Below are 21,395 nucleotides of genomic sequence, written 5' to 3'. Positions count from 1 at the left end.
CATATTACCCTTTTATTAATATAGATTACATAGCATAGGATTGCTTAAATGGGGGGAAAAAGACCTTTTCAGCAGGAGGAGATGCTCTTGGCAGACAAGAATACATAATCCCTATATCTGGACTGATAGTGAGCCATATGCACTATATTGCCAAACTGAACAAAAAATTGAACCGCTTTCTTACACCTTACACCAAATAGCTGTTGCCCTTAAAACCCCTCCTCAGCCCCCACCTTAGGTTCTGCCTTCCCAGTTCACCCAGATTTGGTTCTGATTGGTCGGTTTCTATGCCAGTCAGCATCAAAAGCTCCGCCTCCTAGGCAGCCATTGGCTCCTCACAGTTCACCCAGATTTGGTTCTGATTGGTTGGTTTCTATGCCAGTCAGTGTCTCTAGGCCTATCAATGGGCCTGATCAGAGAGGCAGGACTGATCAGCAGCCCCCATGAGGCCCAAGAGAAAGAGATGTGCGGCTGCTGGCCAGGCCTGGAGAGAAAGAGAGAGGCAAGGGCTGATCAACAGCTGCCGCAGAGGCTAGGATCAGACCCTGCTTCTCTCTCTGGGCCTGATCCACAGCCCCTCAGCAGTCAGTGCTGGGTCGCTGCACCTGCAGCAGCAGCAGTCAGTGCTGGGTCACCACAGCAACCCAGCACTGACTGCAGGACTTCCGGTCAGTTGAGCCTTCAGTTGTTTTGGATGTTACGGACCCTGGATTTTTATATATTAGGATGAGAGAGAATCGTTGACCAGCTGCCTCCTGCACATCCCCCAATGGGGATGGAACCCGCAACCTGGGCAAACTGGGCACATGCCCTTGACCGGAATTGAACCCAGGACCCTTCAGTCCACCGGCTCCTGAGCCAAACCAGGCAGGGCTAAATAAGTTAATTTTTAACAGCAAAAATCCATCCTTGCAAGTTTAAGAGTGGGTTTGGACTCGGCAGGTGCAGGTTCTCACTGTCTCACCTGGTCGCTCTCCAGCTCTGCCCTCAGGCACTGCTCCTGCTGTCAGTTGCCCTAGAGCAGTGGTCGGCAAACTCATTAGTCAACAGAGCTAAATATCAACAGTACGACTGAAATTTCGAGAGCTGAAAACCGACTTCTGCACATGGACCATGAAGTTTCAATTGCACTGTATGTGCGCGCCCTCACGTGGTATTTTGTGGAAGAGCCACACTCAAGGGGTCAAAGAGCTGCATGTGGCTCGCGAATCGCAGTTTGCCGACCACTGCCCGAGAGAAAGGAAACTCGAGGCCTCTCGCCAACATCTATGGAGGAACTGAGGTCCTCAAGCTGACATCATCTGAGGAATAATCCTCTCAGCAACCACAGGAAGGAGCTTGAAGCACCCTCCCTGCTATGGATTGAATGCCTGTCCTCCCACATTCATATGTTGAATGCCATGTGGAGTATTAGGAAGTGATGCTATTGGGAGGGCATTCGTTCACAAAGGTGGAGCGTCCCGAAGAAGTGAACTCAGTGCCCAGGGAGACCTGAGAAAGCTCCATCGTGAAGGTTGCCCACCTTGAGTGCGTGCGCAGACGGTGAGAGCCAGGCTGCTGGTGAGGATCACAGACAGGCAGCTGCATCTCCGCCAACACGCGGGTCATTCTCTGTCACATGACCCTTGGCAATCCCAGGAGCAGAAGGCGCTTGCTCTGCCCCAGGTTCCAGGACAGAACCTGAGGTCAGTATGTGCGTGGCCCTGACCCTTCATCCCTCCCACCCATCACCACACACAGCAACCACAGCTCTTTTCCAAACAACTTTTATTTTCTCCAAGTCTCCCCTAACCCTATGGGACAACTCCACTGCCCTTCTGTCATGTGGGGTGGAGGGGAAGGGTCAAGCTGCAATCAGACAGACTCGCCTGGCGCCTTGATCCTGGCCTTCCCACCTCCAGCTGGGGAGAAACACATCCCTGTTGCTGATCGGCCACCAAGTTTCTGGCGGCTGCAGCTGCCCACGCTGCGGGACACTCCCACAGGCAAGCCTCAGGTGGGCGCACAGCTGGGCCAACAGCATGGCCGGACCCACCTCAGGCAAGATCTCGAGTCACAAGGACCTTAAAGTCCTGTGTGATGGTGTTAGGAGGTGGGGCCTCAAGCCATGAAGGTGGAGTTCGCATGAAGCTTTAGTGCTGTCAGAGACCCAGCCCCTTCCTTCCTCCCTAGGAGGGTGAGCTGGACCCCAGGCACCGGAGAGAGGCCCTCCCCTACCAGCCCAGCACCCTGATCTCAGACTTTTAGCCTCCAGAATGTGAAAAATAACTTTAGAAGCCACACAAAATACCAAAATGGTGTTTTGTTATAGCAGCCCAGATGGACTAAAATGTACAGGAAAAACTGGAATTTGAAATGAAAAAAATTTTTTTGCAATAGCACCTCAGAAATTGAAGTCCTGACCCTGCTCTGACCCTGACCATAAACCCCAATCCTAAACCCTGTCCCTGGCCCTAGGCCCTGACCCAAACCAACCCTAAACCCTCACCCTTTGCTGCTGGTAAAATGTATAGCTACCAGTAGTACCCAATTTTCTTTCCATATTTCAGGTTATGGAAAAATTGTGCCAAAAATCTAACCACAGACACTCTTCATATACCAGAATTAGTAATAAAACAAAGTGTGAAAGAAAACACATTGTGAGAAAGAAAAAATATATATATTTTTAAGATTTGGGGGCAAGAATATCTATCCCAGACAAGAAATAGAAGCAATGCTAAGAAGGCTAAAATGTCTTAACTGCCTTTATTGATATCTTGTGTTTATTCAGGTATATCAGCTTTTAAACCAGTTTCAAATTTCTTACATTAATCCCCTGAAAGTTCCAGACTGGCTAAAGCACTTTCACACACACAGTTGATTTTTACATTACACACTTAATATTATAAACTTGATCTTTGTTTTGTACAACTCAATGGCTCTCCTACTTCTAAGACAAAAGTCACGTATAAAAATACAGATGACTACACAGAAGCCCACATTGTCTAGCAGGGGTCCTCAAACTACGGCCCGTGGGCCACATGCGGCCCGCCAAGGACATTTATCCAGCCCTGCCGCTGCCTGTCCTGCTTAGCAGCCGACTCGTCCCGGGCCCGCAGTGCGCATAGGAATTTGTTCATAGTTTTTTTTTTAAACTATAGTCCGGCCCTCCAATGGTCTGAGGGACAGTGAACTGGCCCCGTTTAAAAAGTTTGAGGACCCCTGGTAGAGAGTGGTTTCTATGCGGGCTTGCAGGCAGCACAGACCGCGTAGTCGCTGGCTGCTCACACTACACCAGCGACGCGGCCCACAGGAGGCCCGCTCGCAACTCTCCGTCATGTTTACAAGATAAACACCAAGCCGAAACCGGTTTGGCTCAGTGGATGGAGCGTCGGCCTGTGGGCTGAAGGGTCCCGGGTTCGATTCCGGTCAAGGGCATGTACCTTGGTTGCGGGCACATCCCCAGTAGGAGGTGTGCAGGAGGCAGCTGATCAATGTTTCTCTCTCATCGATGTTTCTAGCTCTCTATCCCTCTCCCTCCCTCTCTGTAAAATATCAATAAAATATATATTTAAAAAAAAAAAAAAAAAGATAAACACCAAGCTAGTTCATATATATTACAGCATCATATTTTTTAACCAAATTCCGGTTTAAAAATCACAACTGAGAACATGTAAATTAAAACTGCTAGGCAAGTTTAACACATAATAGGAAAACATGTGTTATGCTGTTATGCATGGCCTTTTTTTTTTTTCATCCTCACCTGATGACATTTCTTCCATTGATTTTAGAGAAAGTAAAAGGGAGGGAGGAGGGACAGAGGGAGAAACATTAACACAAGAGACGTTGATTGGCGCCTCCCGCACCACGACCAAGGCTGGGGAACCCACAACCGAGGCACACACCCCTGCATTGCCTTTTATAAGGCAAATGTGGTTTAAAAGAAATGAAATCCATATACAATCATAGGGGAAAAGCATAATAGAACAGATTTCACAGATACATTTATTATGTCCAAGAATGTCCACGAATTGGAGGCCTCTGTGTATCCACAAGACCCTGTCCCTCTGCAGGGTCACCGGGAGCGCTCCACCCTGCTCTGAGTGGCCGAGTCACAGGCAGGACACCAAGCCATGAAGTGCTTCTTCCCAACAGCTTCAGTGCACAAGCCCAGGACACAACACGGTTTCCCAGCGAGGCATGCACACAGCATCCTGTGACAGAAAGGATTCAGCTACTAAAAACAGCAAAAAGGTCAAAAAAAATAACCAGGACTCAGTTAACTGGTTGAAACCAGAGACACTAAACCTCAGCAACACCCAAGACTTGAAGCAATAAAATTAACCCTCAATTCTGGGTGACTGAAAAACATCAGCACTGTTTACTGGGCTTATTTGTTAACATTTAATACCATTCTTTTGTTTGGGTAAAAAAAAAAACAAAAAAAAAAACTGGGAAAGAACCAGTGTTTTGGAATAAGCACTATAACTTCAAAACATTCTGCCACCAGACCAACAGGACCCTTCCTTCTGGACCCAGAACCTGATTAGACAAAAGCTCCCGCCACACAAGGCCCCGAGGTCGGTTCCCCGAGAGTGAAACTGCCCTAGTGCAATGGAGCTAGCAAAATACATGTATTTGTTCTTAAGAAAAATTACAAAACTAACAAATCTTTTTTCTCCAGAATTACAAAAGATAAAATCTATGCGTCAATACTCTAATGTGATTACAGAGGAATACCAACGGAAGCTCGGAAGGAATGCGAAAAGCGCAAGCAGCCAGAGTCCCTGCCCCTCCGCACCGAGGGCCTCCTCTGGCTCTGAGGGCCATGCCCTAGGTCCCAAGAGGCCAACCCTAGCAAGGATCACCAAGATCCTCGTCGTTGTCGTCATCACAGTCCTCATTGGGGTAAAAGTTGTCATTTATTACCTACACACGACATGAGCTTCATTCTTCAGGATATCCTCTCAGGGATTACTAGACATTGGTTCTTTTATTTTTTGATCAATCGATCGATTGATTGATTGTAGAGAGGGGAAGGGAAAGAGAAACACTGATGTACTGTTGCTCCACTTCTTTAAACATTCAGTGGCTGATTCTTGTGTGTGCCCTGACAAGGGATCGAACCCACAACCTTGGTATATCTGGACGATGCTCCAACCAACTGAACTACCCAGCCAGGGTGACATTAGTTCTTCTAAAGGTAAGGAAAGGTGTCAGGAAAAACTCCTTGGAATTCTTTTGGAACTCCTAAAAGATATCTGGCAGTTTGATACTTTTATTCCTCCTCCCCCAACACAATTTTTAAAAACCCCACAAACTGACAACTCCCATAAGAGTTTTTACAATTTTACAATAAGGGAGGGCTTGTCAAGAAGGGAGAGCTAGGTTTAGTGAAGGTCAGGGACACGAATTAAGAGGTTGATAACGTCAAATTCAAATTTGGACAAAGGTGTGTCACACCCAGAAGTCCCCCACACTTACAAAGGTGTGCTTTCACGTTCCACGCACAGCACGGCACGGGCCCCTTAGGTCTCACTGCTGGTGCAGACGTGCCTCCCTGTGCCTCCCACGAGTTGGGGGGAGCCCTTTCTCCAGGAGACTCTGTCCCTTTCAAGAAAACATTCTCCCATGCACTTACGTTTGTCAGATTATATTTAAAGAAATCTACCATTTAATAAAAATTCTACAAGATAATCAAGATCAAACTGGAAGAACCGTGCAGACAGGGCACACTCCACTGGCCACAACCTCGGTGCCACCTGCATGCGCTCACTTGTCCCTGTAGTAGAGCAGGTAGTACTTCAGGGGGTCAGGCAGGGGCAGGCTCAGGACCTTCTCCCGCAGGAAGTTCACGGGGGGCTCTGGCTTCGTCTCAGCCGGGCTCTGCTCCTCTTCTTCCCGCTGCTCCTCTCCTAAACCCTCACAGCTGTTGTCCTCAGACGGGTTGGAAATCCGACTGGCAAAGACCTCTTTGTCTAAGAAGACAATGGTTTCCATTCGACGGCGACGCACTCTCCTTCGCTTGAACCTGGGAGTGGCCTTCAGTCCGTCCCCATTTCTGCTCACTGCTTCCTGGTGAATGACCTTCTTAATGGCGCCCCGGATGGCAATGCGAGCCAAGTCCTGGAGGCTCCGGACCGCCAGGGGGGCTGCAGCGCAAAGGACATGAGTCAGTGTCTGTGACGACAACACAGGCCTAACCACCTGGAAACTGCATGTGGACAAACAAAGCACAGAACATGAGCTCTTTTCAGGAAATACTTTAAACATGTAACTTGCACGGAGACAAAGGAGGGCACCACCTGCTGGTGGAGACCAGCAGGAGAAAGCCCGGCTGCTCTGCGTCTTCCCCAGCCTGGACGGCCCTCTGGTCCCTGTGTCTGCCTGTGGGTACTCTCACCCACCGCCATCCAGCACTCGCCCACCTACTCTAATGTTTTCACTGTGATTTATAAACTGAATACTTCCTTTTGTTGTTGTTGTTGTTAAAGTAGAGAAAAGAAGAACCACAACATTTTTAAGAACAAAAACTCTACAGCATAAGAAAAGTAAAGCTTGGTCACTGAGTTTAATGCAGGCTCTGCGACGAGGCCGTGAGGGCTTTTCTCAGAGGGAAAGGAACTAGGGGGTCAAGTGTTTCAATACAGTAAACTCAAAACCAGCATCACTCTCCCCTCCAGGACCTGAGTGCTCCAAAAAATCACCACCCACCATCCAGAGGCCTTGTAGAACCTCAGCAAGTGCCCACTGGACCCAGGGACCCTGGAAGTTCCCGCGACCCCACTGTCAGCACCAACTCTTCTCTCTGCTCAACTGTCCTCTTCCTCCAGGAAGGACGCTGGGGCTCACCCTGCCACTCACTGCTGCTCCTAAGGCAGCTGAAAGGAGTCCTTCACAGGCCACCAGACTTCCCACGGACAGTGCTGGCACATAGGCCATGTGGAAGGTAACCTGCTCGCTGGCTGGTGTCTCTCTTCCTCCTCCCAGCCCGAGTGCTGCTTCCCAAGGTTCTAACTTTACCCTTTCTCCTCTCTCCTTGATCTGACATCTAGTCTGTGGCTTCAATTAACAGAAACCGGCCAGCAACTCCCAGGGCTATAACCCAGTCCTGACCACAAACCCACATCTACAACAGTCTCTGGCATCCTTCCTCAGAGAGGTCCCTGGGCCTGTCCCGGTCCTTCCCTCTCAGGCCAGTGTTTACCATCCATCTTCATCTCTAGCCTGGGAAATCCCAATCGCCTCCTAACTAGTTCCTGCCTGTGCTGACCTTGGCCCGTCCACTCTGATGGCTGACCCTGTCGGCACCTACAGGACCTCACTAGGCACTGACTCCATCAGTGTGACTACTGGTCTACAAAGATCACGTTACAAACAAGTGGACTGCTGTTCCCTTCATGATCCCTAAACAGCATCACATGATTATTTATCATCCAATATTCACTTTGAACCACGAGCTCAAAACCCACATATCAGGGTGCCCTCCACATGGTCATGACCGTCAGCCAGGCCCAACCAAGCCTCCTCGACCCCCGACTGTCCCCTCACCTCCAACATGCTGCCGTGGGCAGCGTCAGCTCAGTTACCCTCGGGAACACGGAACATGGACACGACTGCATCACTCAGGAGGGTGATCCTGAGTGAGACGCACCACCCCCCAGGAGCTCTGCACAGCCCGTGGGATAAACTGCAGGCCAACCGGCATCCCATCAGGGTCCCCACTTGCCTCCTCTGAGCACCTGGGAATATACACATCACAGTCACGGCCTTGGCTTCTTTCCTCCCTCTCTTCTCTCCTTAGGGAGTTTCTCTCAGCCTCAAGGACCAAGCACAAACATCCTCACTCTCTACACGCCTAACCCTCAGTCCCTCTGCACATTCTATGGTTGCTCCTTACCCCAGTTCCTCACACTTCAACGACCATGTCAATGTCATGTGACCTGCACGTAGCAGAGACCAGGAAGAACATTACATTGATAAGTGACTCCTCTCATATATTAAAGGATGATTCTGGAAGGAACTCACCAACATGTATTAGTTATCTTTGGGTGCTGAAATTAAGGGTGATTTTTTTCTTCCTATATTTTTTTTCATTTTCCAAATTTTCTAAATCATCAGAAAGCAGAGTGCATGCTGAACAGTTTTATATTAAATAAAGACACTTGCAATTCTTGCTGTGTAAATCTCTGTTGAAATTATAAAACATTTGGCTGAATGCTTAACTCTTTGGTGGGTCTGCACCCTGACGGAGTGAGAGGCACAGGCCTGGCTGAGGAAGGCTCCACTACAAACCTGGCCCTGCCCACCTGAGCCGAGTGGTGGACACGTGGCCCTGCAGCCGCCCCGGAGCAGAGGGACCGGGGTCTGCAGGAGCCCCGCGGCCAGAGGTGCCGGGACACACTCTCCACAAGGCGGGTTTAATTCCCTTCTAGGTGGCTCTTCTGCTTCCCAGGGCATCACCATCTGCAGTTCTCTGTAGATGTAAAACAAGGCTAAAATCACGTACAATAAGCTGGAAATAGAGTATAATTGTTTAAATGCCTAAAAATCACTTGGAAAAGTTTAAGGTTATAGTGAGTGGAAAATGCTCTTTAATATTAAAGGTTCCTTCAAATGAAATTCAAAACATCCAAATGACGGGCTAGGGGCTCTGTACTCACGTAACTGGACGAGTCTTGATTTCCCCGACTCTGAGCGGCGTGGCTGGACCAGAGGAGCAAAGGAAACAGCCAGGATCTTTTTGGTTTCCCAAGCAGAAGGTCCCGTGCGCGTTATCTTAGTCAACTATCCCAGAGACAAAACAAGATTTAACTACTGATAGGTTAGATTAAATATAATTATTCCTACACACAATCTAAAACCACACAGATACACGAACCATGAAACACCTGAGGGCGATGTGGCATGAACAGCGGATACATTTAGTCTGAACACAGCCAAGCATCTCACCCTAACTCCTGTTGACAGGAAATGTCTATGACAGAGGAAGAAGTTAAAGGACAACAAGAGGACACAATCCAAGGAGTTCTGATGAGATCACTTCCTTTTTTATATATATATATATATTTTATTGATATTTTACAGAGAGGGATAGAGAGCTAGAAACATCGATGAGAGAGAAACATTGATCAGCTGCCTCCTGCACACCTCCCACTGGGGATGTGCCCGCAACCAAGGTACATGCCCTTGACCGGAATCGAACCCGGGACCCTTCAGTCCGCAGGCCGATGCTCTATCCACTGAGCCAAACCGGTTTCGGCTGATGAGATCACTTTCAATGCTAGCGAATGCGGAGGGCTCTGAAGTGACAGTCATCAGACACACACAATCTACACCGCACTCTGGCCAGCCAGACCTCCTATAGCAAGTGGGGACTCACGCCCAACAGCTGCAACCACAGAGCACAGCTCCTTGCTGGGAGTCTAGCTTCCTATCCCCTTGGAAGATGCACACTGAAGTGTCCAAGGAGCTTCCTAGTGAAGCTGCCCAGGACCCCGGAGTCATGGCTACCTGCATGCAGGTCTCACCACATTTCCTGTGAATCACAATTCCAGGGACAGCAGGACCGATTAGACAACACGACCATCCTGTGTTCTGTGGGCCTGTTCTGCCACCACGCACACCTGGGTCACAGGACTATTTCTGATCAGCTCTGTCCTGCGAAGATTATATGCTCTCTAATCTAAAAATATCTAAACCAGCAAACCATCTAAAAACTAAGGTTCTATACCATGAATCTTAGAAATAAAAGAATTCAGTAGCCATGTATTCAATGAACATCAACAAGTTACTTGCATTCTTGTATATCAGCAAAGACATTCCTTTTTTTAAAAAAAATTATTTAATTGATTGGGGTGACAGTGGTCAACATGAACATATAGGTTTCAGGTGTGGGTTTCTATGTTATAAGATCTGTATTGTACCGTGTGCCCACCACCTAAAGTAAAACGTTTCTTAAAAGGAGAATTTCTAGTTATAATGAACATCAAATATTTAAATGTAATAAAAAAAATGTGTGAGCCCTTAAAACTATAAATGCCTATTTCATGTTCTGTATGAGCAGAATACTGAAAATATGTCTCTAATCCTCAAATTAACCCAGCTGTAGCACAATTCTAATAAAAGGTCCTATGTATTTCTGCAAAACCATGAAGATTCCTACAGTCATCTGTAAGGAAGGACCCACTCCACATTCTGAGAATAAAGGGCAGAGACGAGGCCTGGTCCTGTCACCTGTGAAAACAGCAGGATCAACCCAGCAGGACGGCCTACTTGGCACGTCTCCAGTGGAATAAAAAGGCAAAAAGCACATACCCCAAAAATCTTGAACTAGTTATAAACATCAGATTGTTGGTGATCATGGTGACGCCACATGTTGTAGATAGACATCACATTGGGCGGATGGGGACAGGCGTTCCGCCTGAGAGACAGGTGGCGCTGACACCACTGGCTGAGGGCTGACACCCAATACCATCTCATGGAGGAAAGGACCAAAAGAAGAACATGGGAAAGAGCCCCACAGAGATATGCAATCCCAAAGTCCAGGCTGCAGGGAACTCGCTAAGACAAATGGCCTAATTTCTTCAAAAATAAATTGCAATGAAAAAGAAAGAATCTACAGATTAATGCACTTAGGGGATACTCAGACCAGATTCAACATATAAATCTTACATGGACCTGCATTCACATAAACAACTCAAACTAACTTTAAGACAATCAGGAAAAATGGAATGCTAGTAGACAGTTGAAGATATTAAGAAATTACTATTGCCTAGCTGGTGTGCTCAGTGGCTGAGCGCTGACCCATGAACCAGGAGGTCACAGTTCAATTCCGTCAGGCCACATGCCCAGGTTGTGAGCTTTACCCCCCGGGGGGAGGAGAGGGTGTGCAGGAAGCAGCCGATCAATGATACCAATTTCTATCCCTCTTACCCTCTCCCTGCCTGTCTCTGAAATCAATAAAAACATATTTTAAAAAAGAAAAAAAATTACTATTAATTTTTTAGGGTGATGATGGTTTTATGACTATGTTTTAAAAACAGAATCCTTATCTTACCCAAATACATACTGAAATATTTATGAGTAATTGTTTTTTTAATTTGGGTAATTCACTGAGTCTTTATGTAACAGTAAAATAACAGTGAGTCACAACACACAGCCTCATGTCCAATCACAGTAACCGGATCATAAACTAGGCCCACACACCAGTGGCTGCCAGGCAAGGACTAAAAATAATGATGTGAGCACTGACTGGCTTGAAACTATATTCACGAACTCTTCTAAGTAACCCAGTGTAACTTCTAAAACATGTGTTGTCGCCTTTTTAAAAAGGACATCAAACTAGAAACAGGTACAAGGACCATACTCAGCCAGCAGGAAGGCAATTGTGAGCATTTGTCCCTGGTGTCCCTTCATTTCCTAAAATGAGTGATTACTTTTCAAGCAAAATAAGTTAAATGCAAACATTTAACAATTACAGAAAAAATTTTTAAAAATGCACAATCTCATAATTTTTATAATTTTCTTTTTCCTAGTTCTTTGTGATAGTGAGTCATCCTTCCCAATGACCAATGCATGTCTGTTTTTCCTACTGAAACACAGTACTGAAAACATACTAAAACATGCATGACCCACCAAGCAAAGGATTCCTGTGAACTATCACCATCACAGTGTCTCACAATAAGACTACCAGCCGGAATAGACTTACTCTAGAGTTCTTTTATATAGTAACTATAAGCCTGGTGCACGAAATTCGTGCAGGGGGGGTGTGTCCCTCAGCCCGGCCTGCACCCTCTCCAATCTGGGACCCCCTTGGGGGATGTCTAACAGCCAGTTTAGGCCCGATCCCTGTGGATCACACCCTAACCACTCCCCTGTGGGCCTGATTGATGCCTAACTGCCCCCCTGCCGGCCCAATCGCCCCCAACTGCCCTCCCTTGCAGACCTGGTCACCCCCAACTGCCCTCCCCTGCTGGCCATCTTGTGGCGGCCATCTTGTGGTGGCCATCTTGTGATGATGTCGTGCAAGGGTGTTGCACTAGGGCGTGATGCCACTCAGGCTTTTATTATATAGGATTCTAGTAACAGAACAAGCACCACAGCACAGCTGTGGGTAGGGAGTGTACAGGGAGGCTCTGAGATGCTTATTCAACCCAAGACCTGTCCTTCCCTGCTACCTCATTTGTGAACACAGGGAGTTGTTACAAGGAGCAGTATGTGTCAACTACCTGGAACAGACCTTGCCAAACAGTTACGTGTGCAAAGATGTCAGTTAGGAAGGGGTCTGACCTTCTCTTCCAGCGGCATGACCAGGATGCCCCCCACCTTGAGAAGACTCTTCATGTAGTCCTCGTGCTCCTTCTGCACACCTGCCCCGCAGTACACCCGGTCATACTGAGAGCAATCGGGAGAAAGCTCCAGGCAATTGCCAGGAACAAAGGAAGGTTCACAGAAGTCAAACCTGAAAGGAAGAAATGTGTTCATCCCACAGCTCCGTAACTTGTAACAGGGCTACAAATAAATCTATGCCAATCACAGGTTATAGACTTTCATTTCAGAACCCTACACCATGTAATACAGCTTACTGAGCTGGCACTAGAAGCCAGACTTCAAAAAGGATTGTGCTATTAATAATTAAACCCTAGAAATTACATATAAAGTATCTTGAAAGTGAACATCATAAGCATGATCCAAGCTTAAATCATCCAACCTTCAATAATCACTATCTTTGCCCTGCATTTATAATTAATTATCTTATTCAAAGTCACTACACAACAGTGAAATGAGGGTAAGTAAAATACATTTAGTTTTTCTAAAAATTTTAATCCCTAAAATAAGACTATTCATGCCTTGTTTAAAAATGGCAAGAACTAGTTACAAATACTGTTTACTGTTGTAGAAACCATCAATGATAAAACATCTCTATAAGAAACATGAAAACTAAGCAAAATGAACATTCTATTTATCTCTCTTATTGGTGAAAAACTACCTTTACCTAGGTATCATAGTGAACAAATCTAAAGCCCTGAAAACCCCAATATATGTTTTGAAACTTTTTTTATTGATTTTCAGAGATACACATAGATTCGCTGTTCCACTATTTATGCATTCATTGCTTGACTCTTGTCTGTGCCTTCACCGGGGATAGAGCCTGCCACCTGTAACCCTGGAGTATCAGGAAGATGCTCTAACCAACTACCAACTGAGCTACCTGGCCAAGGAGAGAGGGAGAGAGGGAGAGAGGGAGAGAGGGGGAGAGAAAGAGAAAAAGAGAAAGAGAAAAAGAGAGAGAGAGAGAGAGAGAGAGAGAGAGAGAGAGAGAGAGAGAGGTGTTAAGATTTTTTTTTTTTTTAGAGAGAGAAACATCAATGTGAGAGTGGAACATCCATCGGCTTCTTCCTGCATGCCCTCCACCAGGGATGGAGCCCACAACCCCGGCACCTGTGCCCTGACTAGGAATCAAACCAGCAATCCTGCAATGCACAGGATGAGCCACTCCACTTTTAAACAATCAGACTACACATCCTGGTCCCCTGCCACACCACAACCATGCCTGCTGGTCCAAGAACACTGCGGATGGATTTCCCCCCATTTCATCAAGTTTACCTTACAATTCAGACCCTGACAGAGGGACAGGGCTTGACCTTACTTGTCGAAGCTGTCACTGGTCCTGATGAAGAAGTCTAGTTTCTGCTTTGCGTACTCAATCACGTCTGGATGAAGCTCCACACCATGGTTTACCCCAAAAGGACCTGCAAGGGTTCAGAGCCAGAAAACTTTCAGAACTGGAGCGACAACTCTTACTCTGCATTTCTCCTGTATCGACAGCAACAGGTTTGACTTTGTGTGAGCAATTATAGAAATTCACAAGGTTTTCTAATCTTACATCACCTCGAGCTAATCTTTATATGCAAGGTAGGCTCTGCTCACATCACACTCACTCACTTGTGGTTACTGACTCCATAGCTTTTCAAAGCCTGAGCTTCCCTGCCCTCCAACTTCCAAAAAATTATTTGAAAATGTAAAAAAACCAAGGTCTGAAACCAAGAGTTCAAGGTCTTGCCAATAACTGAAGAAACGTATTTGCAAATGAAAGTTGACACAGGACTGTTTTCCACAGAAGGTCCCACCAGACACTCAGATGTGGGCATTAATAATCCTCACAAAACAGGTTTTAATCATCATTGAAAAAACTACAATTCCAAGTCACAGTGAAACATGTTTTACATCAAAGGGAACCGCAACAGACATTACGCCGTTACTGCTGTCAGTGTTCCCTGCGTGGGAACCTTCCTCCAGGTGAAATCTGGGGGACAGCTATCGACACAAACAGCTGAGGTGAATCTGTTTGCATGCAGGTCAGAAACAGGCAGCACCATCTGTGCTGATGGAGGGCACAGTGCTCCTCTGGAGGGTGTGGGTCCTGGGGGGGGGCCTCTGGGTGTGCTTGCAAGGAAGTGGATGCACATGTGCCAATTCTCCAGGCTCCACACTTCACGCTCTCACTTCCTCCTACCCATACCCAATGTGAATTCTCTCACAACTGACCTCTTTCTTCTCCAGAGTCACCATCATAAAAAGGCCCCATCAACCTCAGGGCGGGACAGAGTTGCCTTTTCCATCCTGTGAGGCTGCCAGTGTTCAGCCTGGATGCCCAGGACCTGCTCCCTTTTCTGCCTTGATACATTTTTTTTCCAGAAAAGCTCTGGTCATGATAGTTGTTAAGATGCCTCCCCGCCCCCCCAATCACATTTTACACAAGATAGGAATTAAATGAATCCTCAGTTATCAGATACTGTTACTAAATGGCTTCAAGAAAGTTAACTTGTGAAATCTCTCTCACCCTGGAAATTATCTAAAAACAACATTACAGGCATTTATTCTTCCAGTGTTCAAATCACAAAACAAATAAAAACTGGGAGAACTTTGAATCCCAGGGGACTTGGAAGTTAATTGTTCTGTTTAGAGCAGTGGTTCTCAACCTTTCTAATGCCACGACCCTTTAATACAGTTCCTCATGTTGTGGTGACCCCCAACCATAAAATTATTAAGTTGTTAAGATGCCTCCCCGCCCCCCCAATCACATTTTACACAAGATAGGAATTAAATGAATCCTCAGTTATCAGATACTGTTACTAATCGTAATGTAAATATCTGTGTTTTCCGATGGTCTTAGGTGACGCTGCTAGCAGTTCTCAACCTGTGCGTCGCAACCCACAGGTTGAGAACCGCTGCTGTAGAGCCTAAGACCATCGGAAAACACAGATATTTACATTACGATTCATAACAGTAGCAAAGTTACAGTTATGAAGTAGCAACAAAAATAATTTTATGGTTGGGGGGTCACCACAACATGAGGAACTGTATTAAAGGGTCGTGGCATTAGAAAGGTTGAGAACCACTGGTTTAGAGCAAGTGGCAGGGCATGCTGGGCGAGGTCTAGTCAAGAACCAGGGAAGACCAGAGTGATGCCACTGTCAGGTGCTCCACTGTAGGGGAGGAGGGTGTGTTGACACCTGCTGGAGGCACAGGTGGCAGGGGACAGGGATCGGGAATGGTGCCCCAGGGCCCTCCCCTCACCAGCCCACTCAGTGACTATTGGTAAATGATACCAGATAACACAGGGAAGGCCAAGGGCAATTAGACAGACCCCTCCAAAGGACACTGCCAGCAGCTTCTTTGGTCCTGCAAACTCCCCCCATTACCTAAAATGAGCCCCACCATGGAGCTGAGGTAGCCGGTGCCACTGCCCAGGTTCAGGAACGAGAGCCCAGGCTGCAGGTCCAGGGCTTCCATCACCTCTGAGTAGATGCACGGAGCCGACAGGTGGATGTTCCCATGCTTCCATGCCAAGTCTTTATACGCATTTTCTTTAAACTCTTCAAGATAATAATCTGCGCGGTCAATCGCTCGGAAAGCCTGCTCCACCAGTTCGGTCCGGATGTACTGTGCTTGCTTCAAATTGTCTATCAGCTCATCGTTGTCCTCACCAGCACTCACCGCACCTCCCATCTTTGAGATCACACTTGGGCAACACTGCAATGAAAAATTTTTAAAGAGCCATTTACATTAAAGGTAAGAGCAGAACAATGAAAGTATTAAACACATACCAATTTCAAATTCTGAATTCTGAAATACAGATGGAATACATTTTGCCAACCCCTGCCTGCCTCATAGCAAGAATGCCAGCGTCAGAAGGAAATAAACTCGGTGGTACCATCCAGAAGGAAGTCTATAACTTATACTATCAACTGAATTAAATCTTTTCAATTTGAACTTGAAATACGTACAACATATTTAACTTTAAACCTTAATTAAACTGTGAATCCCATGCTTTACTTTCATCAACAATCCACAAAGTCAAGATTTTAGGATTGAATCTATCTTGAATACAGATCTGCCTTAAAGGGATATACCCACCCATGGCCAAATCACTGAATGTAATACAACAGGAGAGCAGACAGTCTAAAAATTCATTCTATCAGAACTGTTCTTTGAATATTTTCAAGTGCTGCCGATGGTTTTTTGTAAACCTTTAAAAAAAAGGCACTGAAATTCAGGTAAACAACAAGTACTAAAACTTATTGGTCATTTGAAATTCTACTGTACATGGTGTCCTACATGCTACCTGGCAACTCTGCACCCCTCATACACGTAGATGCCACTTCCGGTAATCCATGCAGTCTGCTTATTTGGATGTTCTGACGTACACAGTTCAGTTGAAAACATCCACAAAACTCTCTTCCCCAACAGAACATATTGTAACAAACGCAAAATCTAGTTTACAGGTAGGAGGAGTTGCTACTCCAACCCCTGCCCCCCTCTGGAGTCTAGCTATGCCACCCTTCCAGCTCTTTAATAGTACAAACTACATCTTCCCACCTGCCTTCAAGAATACAAAGAAAGCATGGCCAGCTGCTCAGTGGTTAGAGCATTAGTCTGAGGACTGAGGTTTTGGGTTCGATTCTGGTCAAGAGCACGTACCTTCAGTTGCAGGCTTGATCCCTCGCCCTGGTTGGGATGTGTGTGAGGCAACCAATCAATGTGTCTCTCTCACATTGAGGTTTCTCTCTCTCCCTCTCTCCCTCTCTCCCACTCTCTAAAAATCAAAGGAAAACATTCTTGGGTGAGGATTAACAGCAACAAGAAGAATACAAAGTAACACCCTGTGTTCCCCTCTGGCTCAACTAATAGCCTAATGTACCTTCATCTAATTAAGAGGGAAAATGCTCTGTAGAGGTCTTACTCTTCCAAAAACTAAAAAAAAAAAATCTTTTCAAATTTTATTCTTTGTCCATGTAACTTTTTCATAATCAGGCCAACTCCTATAACAACATATTATAATTTTGTTATTACAAAATTTATACTTGCTTTGCCCTCACAATTCTCTGGCTTTCTTAACAAAAGGAGAATCCTAAGGAAATACTGGGCAGAGAGATTCCATACACACTTCCTGCTCACACAACTGGAAGCTGTGATGGGAGAGGTTCACCCCAGAAAGAAAATACATGAGCACATGGATGAATCTCCATCTTCTTACAAGGACACAAACGTGTGTGAGCCTGGGCTTCCAGGTCACAGTCAGGACAGTTCCTCTTCTTCATTGGGGTTTCAGAGCTGAGTCTGAGGCTTTACACATCGCTGGGGCCCAGTGATTCGATCTCCACCCAACTTTGCTTCAGAGCCCTTGTGAAGTTTGGGTGGGTCCCTGGCCAGTTTAGCTGGTTGGGGTACTGTGCTAATGAGGTTGAATTTAATCTTAGATAAGCCACTTAGTTTTGATGCTAAAGTCTACACCCCTAGTCTAAGACAATCATCTTAAAATTTGGGTCACTGGTAAAAAATGGAGCTGTGTGTGGCTGCTTCAGAGTTTAGGAAAAAGCCTGGAACCACACACACACCCCGCCATGGGTCTGAGCCTATCCAGGATGTCGACACCATCATTCCATCCCACAAGGCAAACACAGACTATATATCGGTAGGTTTTATTTTGTAAGTACTTTATTTTGTAAGATAAGTACTATCACTTATCTCCAACTTTGCCTCACTTTGAAAATTTATTCCATATGCAAAGGCTACATTTTTGGTTTGTTTGGTTAATCCTCACCCAAGGAAATTTTCCCCATTGCTTTTTAGAGTTGGGGGGGGGGTGAAAGAGAGAAACATCAATGTCGCATGCACCCCGACCAGGGCCAGGGACCAGGCATCGAACCCGAGACCCCCTCGGTGCTCCGGCCGACACTCTAACCACTGAGCGCACTGGCCAGGGCGCAAAAGCTAGTTTTTTAGTAAATACAGCTACAACCTTTTCACAGGCACCACCTGCCAGTCACGACCTCATTTTGGCTTCACAACTTATAAGAGGCTTGGAATTCAAACCCAACACTGGTCAAAAGCCTATGTTCTTTACCCCACAACAAATGCCACTTTTAACAGTTCTCAAGGGGGCAACATCCTTTAACACATAACAAGTGGGTAATCTTTGTCCAAAATGACAGACCAAGTAACTCTGGAGTAACCCTACCCCCTGCCACTGGTGAGATGCATGTGACCATCTGTAGGGTCTTAATATTTATTAACTTTGCAGTAATCTAACTCTCCCTTCCCACTGGAAACAATCACTGCTTATTACTGACGCCGGATGTGATCAGTCCTCAAGCCTCCAAACCTGGATCTACCGTCCATTCAAACACGACTTGTCAAATGAACGCTGTCCATTCTCCGACGCCGCGCTTGGTGGTACTTCGCAGCCCCTGGCCTAACGCACACGGGCGGGACCGGGCTGCTCCCCCCAAAAACCCGCGCGGCAGGGGACTCTCCTAATGGATGCGTGGGGTGCACGCATGAAGCCGTGAACGTGGGATCACGGTCCATCCTAGGGTGGTTGTCGACTATACGGGGGAGCCATGTTCCATCGTTAATATCACTTAAGAAAAATGTGGACAAAGTCATTCAGGTGGAAAATGAGCTGGAAGGGACCCAAACCCGCACCTCCTGCCAGAGGAATGGAAGCAACTGAGACGCCTCTCTTCCCGGCACCGCAGGCTGCCGAGCGCGCACACTCCTGGGCCCGAGGCGGGCGGACCCGGCACCGAGTGCAGACCGAGTCCGAGCCGCCCGGACCCCGCCTCCCAGGGCCGTCACCGAGTGTGTGGCTCCCACAGGCTCGGCCACGAGTTCTCAGCGGCTCGTGGGGACCGGACTGCACTAATCCCCGAACGACAGACTGACACTGGGACAACCGCTTCCACCTGCCGCTCCCTCGGCGAGAAGGTCGGGGGCGACGGCGCCACCAGCGACAAGGGCCACCCAACCGCCTTGCCCCCCTGGGCCCCTCCGGCGAAGACCCGCCGGCTCTGACCCGCGGGGTAGCCTGACCTGCCCGACCACCAACTGCGAACGCTTCCCCCGTAACTTAGGGGCCAGCGGCGACCGAGGCTGTGACGACGGGCTCAGGGAGACGCGGGGCGTGGGAACCGGGAGACCCCGGGGTCCGGCGGGCGGACCAGGGAGGGAACAGGTGGAACTTAGGGCAGGGCCCAGGGCAGCGACGGCAGCGGCTCTACCTCCAGGGCCAGCCGGCCCGCGACCTGAAGCTCCTCGGGCGCCGCTCGCCCGTCCGCGGCCTGTCTGCGGCCACCGACCTCCGCCGCCGTAAACACCCGCCGGCCCACGGCGCCTGCGCGGCCAACGGCCCCACTGCGCGTGCGTCCCGGCCCGGCGCCGGAAAGGGCCGGGCGGGCGTTCTTGGCCCCGCCCCTCACCCGGCCCCGCCCACGAGGTTGTGGCTGCGAACTGGCGCGAGGCCCTGGGGAGCCGGCGGGTCGCCCGGCGGGTCGCCCGGCCGGCCGCCCAGCGGGCCTTGCACCCTGCGGGGACGCGGAGTTCAAAGGGCAGTGGGGCCGGTCGAGGGGAGGATTATCCCTTTCGCGCCCCACCGCGAGCCGGGGCCCCTAAGTGAGCACGACAGGCAGGGGGCAGGTGATGGACAGCCGCTGGCAGCGGCGGCTACCTGGGCTTGGGTGGCACGGGAGGGACAGAGGATGTGCAGGACCAGAGGATCCAGCCTAGAGCTGGCCGACGGCTTAAAGCCAGGCCGGGCCGCCCACCCCTCCTGAGCCCCCGCTGCCGGTTGCCGTCCACCCCGCAACCCCGCCTCACCTGCGTCGGGCAGAACCTCCCCTCTTTCCCGGCCCCAGCAGAGAAGCCCCGCAGTTGGAACAGGCCGCCAAGCTCCAGCAAAGTCAGCTGTTTTGTCCATAAGGGACAGTTGAAGACATCCCAAATGACACCTGGTCCCAGCAGTGTCATCTGAACAAATGCGTGTTAATGTCACAGCGCTTCGGTTCCTGGGTATTGACAGCAAACAAAAAGGATTAGGAGGTAGTGGAATGCGACTCGTGCAAGTCCGCCGGTGTGAGGGAGAGGAAGGAGAGGGCTGTCCAGGGCGGGAAGAAGCCTGCGGGTAAGCATAGAGTCTTTGGTGGGGCTTTTCCATCCACCGGGGCCTGAGAGCGCCTCCTTGCAGGATTCCTGTCTCAGATGATGTGGGGGAGGGTGGAGTTTGGGCTACAGGGCCTATTGGGTCCTACAAGGCAAAGAGGAGGTTTTTGAATAATTATGAAAAGGGGTAATATGCAGGTGTGAACTGCAAAGCTACCCTGGGGGAGGCAGCAGGAAGCGTCCGCTAGGACAGCGTTGGGGGTGGGTGGTGAGCTGCTAGAGTGCAGGAGTGGGAAGGGTGTGTCCACTTTGTTCCTCTCAAGGTGAGTGGGGGCTCCTGGTGAAGCTGACAACTGCCACGTGGTGGCCTGGCAGATGGACCCTGCACAGGCTGTCTGATAAGCGCACTAAGGCTTGCTTTGCTTCAGGTAACCCCATTTTTTAGTTGTTGTTTTTTAATTGTGAAAATATATAGAAAACGTAAATTTACCATTTTAACCATTATTAAGTGTACAGTTCAGTGGCATTAGGTACATTCACATTGTTGTGTAACCATCACCACCGTCATCTCCAGAACTTTTTTTATCATCTGCAACTAAAACTCTGACCAAGATGCCTGAGACAACCAAGAGATGGACACAATATGTGAACCGGCAGTGTTTAGGGTGCTGGGTATTGTGCAATAGCTCAGTGACTCCCGAGAGGTCAGAAGCCAGTGGGCCAAACCTTACAATCACCTCTTCCTACTGCTGTCACAGTTTCCAGGCCACAGTGCAGAGGGGAGTCCAAGCAGGTCCTGGAGTTGAGGAAATAAAACTGAGAATGCAGGGAGACCAAGGCAGCTAGCAGCCCCAAATCACGCTGGTCCTGAGGAAGGTCTCAGAGATCTGCAGGTTCCCACAGTCGCACCAGGCAGGGAGCAGTACCTGACCCACCAGCACACTGGGAGCCTTGTGTCCAGTACATAGAAG

General features: G+C 48.3%; 1 protein-coding gene across 8 annotated transcripts; it reads right to left on the bottom strand.

The window, feature by feature from the left end:
- Positions 1-2,984: 2,984 nt before the first annotated feature.
- PCMTD2 (protein-L-isoaspartate (D-aspartate) O-methyltransferase domain containing 2) lies at positions 2,985-19,700 on the bottom strand. Of its 8 annotated transcripts, XR_013961377.1 has the most exons (8): positions 19,548-19,678; positions 15,687-16,017; positions 13,631-13,733; positions 12,271-12,442; positions 8,643-8,766; positions 8,289-8,455; positions 7,531-7,721; positions 5,619-6,131 (listed from the first exon to the last, which is right to left on the bottom strand). XR_013961377.1 is itself a non-coding variant. In XM_080683346.1 (7 exons), exons 2-6 carry the CDS (start codon positions 15,991-15,993, stop codon positions 7,561-7,563), a joined length of 867 nt encoding a protein of 288 aa, XP_080539472.1. In that variant the 5' UTR covers positions 15,994-16,017; positions 19,548-19,678; the 3' UTR covers positions 5,241-6,131; positions 7,531-7,560. The 8 variants fall into 8 exon arrangements, 7 of the variants coding, with proteins under 7 accessions (XP_080539469.1, XP_080539473.1, XP_080539470.1 ...); XM_080683346.1 differs by lacking the exon at positions 8,289-8,455 and having other exon boundaries at positions 5,241-6,131; XM_080683343.1 differs by lacking the exons at positions 7,531-7,721; positions 8,289-8,455 and having other exon boundaries at positions 2,985-6,131; positions 19,548-19,700.
- Positions 19,701-21,395: the final 1,695 nt, after the last annotated feature.

This window comes from Plecotus auritus, assembly GCF_963455305.1.
Source record: "Plecotus auritus genome assembly, chromosome: 8".
Lineage (NCBI taxonomy): Eukaryota > Metazoa > Chordata > Mammalia > Chiroptera > Vespertilionidae > Plecotus > Plecotus auritus.
This window is presented reverse-complemented; position numbering and strand designations above follow the sequence as displayed.